Genomic DNA, 8,847 nt, shown 5'->3' on the forward strand with positions numbered 1-8,847 from the left:
AGATGCCTTCATGCAAACTTCTTATTGTTTAAAGAAATATTGAAATTGTTTGTGATGCATCAATTTGTTTCATATTAACTATCTCTTACGAGAGCCACTAAACAAATTTTATCCTTCGAAGCATATGCATTGTTGATGGCAATCATGTTGTCTTTTAGCACAAATGACTGGAAAGCAAAGTATCATACAAATTAAAGGTAACAAATAAAGACAAGTATTATTAAAAGAAATGAAACGATTAAATATCATTCTAAAATAGGTGTTAAGAAGAAAAAAGAATTGAATGAACTGTTTGTCAATAAAAAAAAATGGTAATTCATAATATCAGTTTTGATTACTTTCTTTTGGTTAATCTTTTTCCTACAATATTATAGGTAAAAGTAAGACAATATTTAGTACGATCAAACACATGCAACGCATGTGCACTTTACTAGTTGCTCATATATGGGTAACAATAATTTGATCAAATCACAAGGTTTGTTTAGTAATTTAGTCAAATCTCAAGAGAGGTAAATATAATTAACCCTTATCTTTAACGTTCCTATCCCAGTATTATGGCCCCGTTTGGCAAGTGAGTTTTTTAAGTGTTTGTCTAAAACTTTACTGTAATTTAGTGTAGAAGTTGTAAAAAAATTTTTTGAAGTATGTAAATTTTTTAATATTTTGAAGTGTTTAGTTTAAAAACTTTGAGAAGTTTTTTTGAGGTTACTGTAACTAAAGTTGTTAAAAAACTTGTAGCAGACAAATTTGGCCAAAAACTTGATTGCCAAACAAGGCCTATATTTCGCACCAGAGCATCAACAATTGAGTAATTAAACAAGGAAAAAAAATTATTTTGATGGTCAAACCACCAAGATATGGATATTTTTGTTAAGTGTCATCTTTTTCTTTACATTATTAAAATTTTCCTTTTTCTTGTGGTAACTATACCATATGCATACATACATAGTCACATATCTGTAACTCAAAATGACTGCTTAAATAAAAGAACGTACAAAGAAAAATTACATTATTGGCTAACCAAATCTGGAACACTTCTTAACTTTTCTGTTTAGCTATACCAGAAACAATACTTACATTGAACTCTTTTCTCGCCAACATGGTTAAAGGTTCGAATCTATGCACCTTTTGACTCGCAATTTCCATCCTTGTTCAAAAGTCCCAAAGCTTAATCCTTTAAAGAAGCCTTTGTGCATCACAGTCTTCATATATACTTTGCTTTGTTAAAAAGCAATGAAGACACGGCAGGGCAACCTTCATTTTCTATGTAGACGGTCTATATAACAAAGCAAGAATTACTTGCGATGTCTCCCAAAAGGCATTCTTTTCGTCACATGCCAATACGCCAAATACGTGCAAGTTTGCTTCTATCTATATATGCAAACAAGTTTCGTGCATATATTTTTCATCCAATAAACAACAGATTAAGAGACAAATTTAGGGACAAATCTACCATTTCAAATTTCGAGACTTCAAGAAAAATATGTCATTGAGTCCTCCAGGCGGAAGAGACAATGGTAGGAGAAACGATCAATTATATTGGTGTTACCAGTGTCATCAACGAGTCAGGGTTGCCTCCGATAATCCATCTGACATCGTCTGTCCTCAATGTTTCGGCCAAGTTCTTGTTGAAATAGACATGGCCAGGCCTGTTCATGATTTCACTGCATTTGATCCCTCCCCAGAAGCTCGATGGGCCGAATTACTCTCAATAATGTTCCATCCTCTACTTAGAACCCGAAATGTTCGATTCCGGGAGAGAGAGAACAGATTCCCTGATGGAGAACTTGTCAATATTCCAAGACAGAGAGATCGTGGCAGTCGAGGCTGGTTTTGGCAGAGAAGGCGTGGTGGGGTATTGCGTGATAATGAGAATGATGATTGGGGACCTGAGAGTGGCATCCTAGCCCGGCCTCGAACCTTGTTTATTCTCAGGCCAGTAGGGCCTTCCCCAACTCGACAGGATCATGGAGAAGAAGCTGGATTATTCCCCACAGGAATTGATCCAAGAAACTATTTCCTCGGTCCAGGACTTGAACAACTGATTGAACAACTGACTCAAAACGATCGGCCTGGCCCTCCACCACTGCCTGACTCAGTTATTGATTCGATTCCAACGGTAAAACTAACATCATCCCATTTGATCAATGAGTCAGAATGCCCTGTTTGCAAGGAGAAGTTCGATATTGGTGATGAAGCCAGAGAGCTGCCCTGCAACCATATTTACCATTCTGATTGCATTGTACCTTGGTTAAGGCTTCATAATTCTTGTCCAGTTTGCCGGCATGGGCTGCCTGTGCCGAGTGATCAGAGCAGACTTGCAGAAAATGATCAAGAGTCTGAGGCTTATGACTCTCCTAATGGAAGAGGAAGCAGCAGGAGCCAGCGGTGCCTGAGGTTGAGGCAGCAGTTGGCTTCAATTTGGCCCTTCCGATCAATACATCGAAACATTCATCGACAAAACGATGAAAGTAGTTCGTCACAAGGAGGTCAGCATTGAACAGTTAAGCTTTATCTTCAAGCCATGCATGTTTAGATTTCATTGTTATCTAAAGAGGTCATCATTGAACCACTTGGCAAAGAAGACAAGAAATGCAAATACCTTCCATCACAGTAGCCTACACTGGCCATGGAATCCCTTCTTTTGTGAATCGGACAAGTACAAAGTCAAGCTTGACCAATAGATGCAGGCAATAATTTCAACAAATAATTGCACACATTGAAATCTTTGTGTGTTCATTAACAAATAGGAAGTGCACAATCATTCTTAAATATGTAGACATGAATGAATAAATAAAATGTACACCTGAGATTTAAGTGGATATCTAGTTTTTCAGCCATTGATTTTTTACATTTTTCTTTTCGCACTGTATATTTTATGAACCAATAATTAGTTCTATTCATAATCCACTTCGCTTAACCTCTCTTTCCCTTTTACTACAACTTTTTGACTAGGTTCCAACTAATCTTTCTACTGTTGTGATCTTCTACCTTAACCAAATGACAAAAAAATGTAACAGAGTAGAACTTTTACCCGGACACCAAAAAAAAAAATAAAAAATCATTGAGTTCCTCGTACTACTTTTTTGTTTTCTAGGAAGTCCTGTTCTTCACTACTTTAACCAATTGGTAAGTTTAACACATTCACTCCTAGAAAATGTGACACTTTTGTCAGCTTTTCTACAATAATTTGAAGGTTTCCTTGGAGTTCTAGTTCACCACTTTCGCCTAATTGCTTTGCACAATAAAACCCAAATCGTTTTGGGTACGTTCGGTTTTTGGGCCTGACTTGAGTACATATGTGTTTGATGATGGCCTAATGATCATGGGTTAAGATTTTGGGCAAGTTTTGATGAAGATTATTGTCTTTTAAGGTCCAATAAAGCAATTATAGTGCACGCCCAGTATTTCTTGTAAGCTCAACCATTTTGAAGCCTACTTCATGTCCACCCAAAATCATTTAAGCCTAAAAATGATTAAACACTGGTCAAATTCGACAACGTTTACTATGATCAACTCCAGCCCAAATGGCATATGTAGTGACAAACAAAAAGGCTTGCTTTTTTTTTTTTGGTGGTTATTCATTGAATCATTGTCTATGTTTTTTTTTTTTTTCCAAAATATTTTAGTGGTCTAGTAAAAGAAAATCAAACAAAAAAGGAAAAAGCTATTTTGTGAAAGTTTATGAAGCATGATGACAAAATGATAATGTTTTAAAGGCCAATGGTTAATAATGTTTTTAGTCTTAGAAAGAGTGTTTGATTTTGACCATGATAATAAAAGAGCATTGAAAAACCATATTCCCATAATTCTTACTCTTTTGAGTGCATTCTCATGATATTTTCAGGTTTTCTTTTTGTTGTGAGAGACATCCTCTCATACAAGGGGAGGTTTGGCCTAGAAATCTACTGCATGTTTTATTAATGGGAAACAAAATTTTTGAAATAGGAAAATATTAATAGCACTTCACTTTTTGTTAATCATACTCTCGTCATTTGTTTTATCAAATAGTCTAATACATAAAAACTATATGATAAAAATAATAGTGAGAGTATGATTAACAAAAAGTGAATGCGATTAACATTTTCCTTTATTAATTTAGTTAATCTTGACAACTGATTCTATCGACTTGTTTCAGGAGCAGCTCAGTCACGGCGCCACTCTTGCTACATTCTTTAGATCAAATTCCAGTTGATTTTTATCCTCTTGGTGTTTACCTTGAAACACATGAGTTCTTCTTTCTACTCCACTATTATTATTGAAATAAAGAAAAGGGAAAGAAACAAATCTCTATGATTTTCCTACAGGACTTAATTAATACGAGCGTCGTTCACGATAATGATTAATGTTGATTTGAGCGACCAATTGCGTGCAGTATTGACTACTTTAGGTGGTAAGGATGTTAACTTGGGTCGAGTACTGCAAGGTGGAACCAGATTACTTGAAAAAGAACTTCTCACTTGAAATGCTACATGGGAATGTTATTTAGGAAAAATTGTTCAAAATATCGTTATATTTCATCAAATGAAATTTTTTCATCCTTTACTTTTAAAATGATAACTTTACGTCTTTGACAAATTCAAATTAGCAAATTTTGATCTCAATCTAAGTTTTCAATCATTTTTTAGTCTAATATCATTACTTGACCCACATGCAATCATTTTTTATCCACAAAAATGTCATCTCTCACCTTTTTAATGGCAAAAAATTAATATAGATTGATTCAAATCTCACTTTTTTGGGAAAAAATGAATATAATTCGGATCAGATCCAACTTTTTTATCGGTAAAAATAAATATGGATCGGGTCACTTGTTTAACTATAAATGAAAACTAACCTTTTTTTCTCCTAAAGCAATGACCATGTGTAGGTTACCTGATGAATTCAGGGTAAAAGTGATAAAAAAAAAACCTAGATTGAAATTAAATTTTATTGACCGATCTTGTAAGAGATGTAAAATTATCATTTTAAAAGTAAGGGATGAAAAAATTCATTTAATTTAATGAAACTGAAAAATTTTCCCTATTATTTATCAGTCATTCTGGGCATACCCGTTACCCATATGCCATGTTCTTAAATAGGACATTTTCCATTCTGGACATAATCAAGTGACCCCATTTTATTCATATTGACATAGAAATATGGCTTGACCCTTTCTTTCCTTTCTTGTTCTTTATTGGATGGTCAGAAAAGTATAAATGTGTCTACTTTTCAGTTAGTAGCTATGGATCTACAATAATCATTAGGCATTGGTCTGATAGTCAGATTGAGCCCTCTAAAACTCTGCCGTGCACTAGGTTGGTCGGATGTTTAAACCCTATCTCATGCATCACACAAGAAGTATACAAGCCTATTTAGACTTTTCCCTCCTCCTAGAGTAGGAGGTTAGATAGTTGTTATTGTTGGCAAAAAAAAAGGAAAAAAAATATGGATCCTACATTTATTTTGTTTATTTATTTGCCCAAAAACATTGAACGTTGCTAATGGTATATATAAAGTCCACTGTTCTTCAGTAGTTCAGCAGAAAGACATGAGATAATTGAATTCCTGCATTAATTTCCCGATTTCCGACAACGTCTCATATATTCATAACGTAATATAAAAGGATTCTAGTAACATGACAGATGTGAGAATTTTGAAAGTTGCAAAGAAATATAATAACCACTGAACCCATCAAGTCCCTTTTTGTGCTATAGATCGAGGGTTCAAATCTCACTTGTACTGAAAAAAATTCAAATATAATGTCAGAACATTCAATTGATCTAGTTCAATTTGTATATCAAAAAGCAAAGAAATATAATAACGAAAATTTGAGAAGAAAAAAAAGCAAAGAAATATAGTAACGATAATTTGAGAAAAAAATTAATAGCTAAGACTGACAAACAGAGTCCATCACATCCCTATTTTCTAAGTTTAATATGATAAACTAACGCAGAAAATAGGAGATTAGATAGTAGAAGAACACAATAATTGCATTCAAATATGCAGAACTATGTGTATAGTTATCTGATCATATGTTTCGGTAACAATCACCACTCTCGACCTTCAACTATTATAATCATTGAGACAATTGAATTTTGCGTCCTTAAATGGTAACGGAAAAAAAAAAAAAAAAAGCGAGCAATGTGATGATAATTCAACTCCGAGTCCATACCGTAGCCCATAATAAAAAATGAGAACATAAACTGCTACGAAATTATAGTCCAACCGAGAGCAAGTACGGTTGCGAGTTCAACACCACTTCATTAATTAGCGTTCAGATTGACGACCAATTCTTTCAAGGGATAATTCTAGAAACCTCCCCTGAGGTTTTTGATAATTACAGAGATCTCCCCTTAAGTTTATTAAATTACACCTACCTCCCTTACTTTTACTGTATATAACAATATAGGCTCAAAAGGCTATTTTTTTCTCAAAAATCCTAAACTATACTTTTTGTACAAAAATTATTTTGCCAATTGCTTCTTCCATATTTCAACAAAATCCACTGTACTAGCAAATAGTCTAATTCCAAATTCTAAACCCAAGTAGTTCCATCATCATAGTCATAAAATTGCTTCTCCCAAAACACGCATTCAATTCTGAAGATTCATTCCATTCTTCAAAAATATTGTCACCATATAGTTCCAGGGAATGGTCAGACTTACAATCAACTATCCTTATGTTTGCATAATTTTCAACATATGATGCCATGGTTTGGTTCCATATAAGTGGCTTAACTCCTACTACATGAGCCATATTATGGCTATGAAGAAAATCTTTGGGGGAGATTTAGGCATGGATGGGATTAATCAAGCTTAAGAGCATGAAAGATGTCATTATGACTATGGAGATCTTCAAGAAATTCATTTGCCAAAAACCAAAATTCCATTTACAATTAATCAAACTCCAAACTTCAAATCCAATGCCCACACCTTCTCAAAACAAAATAATCTAGCTTACCGTTAAATCTCCAAACATGTTAATGTCTTAAATACAGAGAAGAAACTCTATCTCCATAGCGAAACCACAACCAACAATTGTTAAGCATAAAAAGAAATACAAATGTACTTATTAACATCTTAAAAAGTTTTTTGGATGGATGATAGACAAATTAGCAAATTTACCGATTTCAGTCACTCTTCCTCTTTTGGCCAATGATTGTATTATTTGTTCCATTATTATTATGTGCTTCTTTATCTCCTTTTAATTTGACCATGAAATCAGATTTTACTTCAACCATCAAATCTAATCGCTCAACTAAACTTGTGATTTGGCAATTCCAAAGAGAAGAAAGTAGGAATAGGAATATATAAGAGAGTTTGAAGGATCACTTGTGATACAATTAGCTGCAATTATAGACAATAGTTGGTGGTAATTTGAGAGCGAGTTATAGGAGGAAGGGGTTGATGGATGAAAATGAAGTGATAGTAAGTGAGAAATAATCGTCGTTGGTTGTAACTTGTAAATAGGATAGTCGAAGAAGTCATGTTTCTTTTTCTTTATTTTAATCTCATTTCATTATACCATGAATTATTTGTTAAGTGAAGGTCACTATAGTCATTTTATTGTAATAAGGGAGGTCAGTGTAATTTGTAAAAATTGAGGGGAGTCGAGTGAAATTATCATAAACCTCAGGGGAGGTTTGTGAAATTATCCCTTCTTTCAATTCTGATACTATTTTAGTCTTGCAATCAAATTAAGTGGCAAAAGACTTTTTACTTTCAAAGAATTCATGACAAGGTAATCCTAAGATGTTGACACCATGGCTAGAGCCATGTTACGGTCAGGATGGGCAACTACACACTTTGAACTATTAAAAAACTAGAAATTTGACTAGTAAAATTTTGGAATTTTTTTAAAGTTTGTCTTATATTTGCATTTCCTTAAATTTTCAAAACTACCTTTACCCTCTATATTGCCTCACTAATTTTTCTTAAATACCTTCACTTACCTTTGTCCTATTGAAAATTTCAACACCACCATAACAAATAGAGTCTATATGAAGATCATTTAATTTAGCTTCAATGACAACCAAATATTTATTTTGTCTGCATTCTTCATAAAATTGCATTTGTCAAAGAAATTGCACGCTCTAATGTCTAGGTCTTGGCTCCGCTACTACATGACTGATAGCCCTCAGGCCCCTATCCTTTCTTTAAGAAGTAGGGGTCTTCCTTGAACAGAGACCATTATGAGTACTTGGATTCATCAATTCCGCATAATTCTGCATTTGTTTTGAGGAAAATTGGCTAAAGTGCCACAATTTTTTCTTACAATGGCAAAATGATTTCTTTAGTTAAATTGAAGAAATTTTACTTCCATAATTCACGCAGAAAATTAATTAAAAAAAGTCTAATATCGTTAAATGCAATTTTTTTTTTGTATATTTCGAGGACAGCATCAAATTAAAAATCCTTGCCTTTTCATTCTAACCAAGTACTCCTACATAATTTAAACGTAGTTTTGTCAGCCAAAAATATTTTCAAACCGTTGAGGATTAAATTGCTTCGTTCTCAAAGTTAGAGAGTACAAACGAGATTTCCATAATAGACATTTCACATTTCATCACTTTTTAGCCATAAACTTTTCTACCTTTTTTGTTTCTTTTTGAGTGCTGGTTGCATAGGTGTGTCCAAAACTAGAAATCAAACAAACCTATTTTCCTCCTTTTTGGTGAGAAAAAGGCATATAGAAACAAGTACTTCCAATTTTTTTAGTATACCAAAAAAAAAAAAAAATTGGGGAGAACAATTTAAATGAATATTTGAATTGCGTACATTGAACTTTAAGAACAGAGGACGTAGCACACGTTACAGAATTTTGTAGTATTATATATAATTAATTCAATATATGAGACAACTAACA

The 8,847-nt window shown here is 33.4% G+C and overlaps 1 protein-coding gene across 1 annotated transcript; it reads left to right on the plus strand.

Moving 5' to 3' along the window:
- The first annotated feature begins 1,161 nt into the window (after nucleotides 1–1,161).
- On the plus strand, nucleotides 1,162–4,314 carry LOC113711988 (probable E3 ubiquitin-protein ligase RHC1A). The gene is made up of 2 exons (XM_027235257.2): nucleotides 1,162–2,489; nucleotides 4,139–4,314. The coding sequence occupies exons 1-2, from the start codon at nucleotides 1,484–1,486 to the stop codon at nucleotides 4,177–4,179; spliced, it is 1,047 nt and encodes a 348-aa protein (XP_027091058.2). The 5' UTR covers nucleotides 1,162–1,483; the 3' UTR covers nucleotides 4,180–4,314.
- The last annotated feature ends 4,533 nt before the right edge of the window (nucleotides 4,315–8,847 follow it).

The sequence above is a fragment of the Coffea arabica genome, chromosome 10e (genome assembly GCF_036785885.1).
Source record: "Coffea arabica cultivar ET-39 chromosome 10e, Coffea Arabica ET-39 HiFi, whole genome shotgun sequence".
In the NCBI taxonomy this organism is placed as follows: domain Eukaryota; kingdom Viridiplantae; phylum Streptophyta; class Magnoliopsida; order Gentianales; family Rubiaceae; genus Coffea; species Coffea arabica.

Excerpts from the sequence above, each read along its gene's own strand:
- LOC113711988 (XM_027235257.2), top strand. The coding sequence starts at position 1,484 with ATGTCATTGAGTCCTCCAGGCGGAAGAGACAATGGTAGGAGAAACGAT. Across the intron at positions 2,490-4,138 it reads AAGTAGTTCGTCACAAGGAG|GAGCAGCTCAGTCACGGCGC; the intron begins GTCAGCATTGAA and ends GACTTGTTTCAG.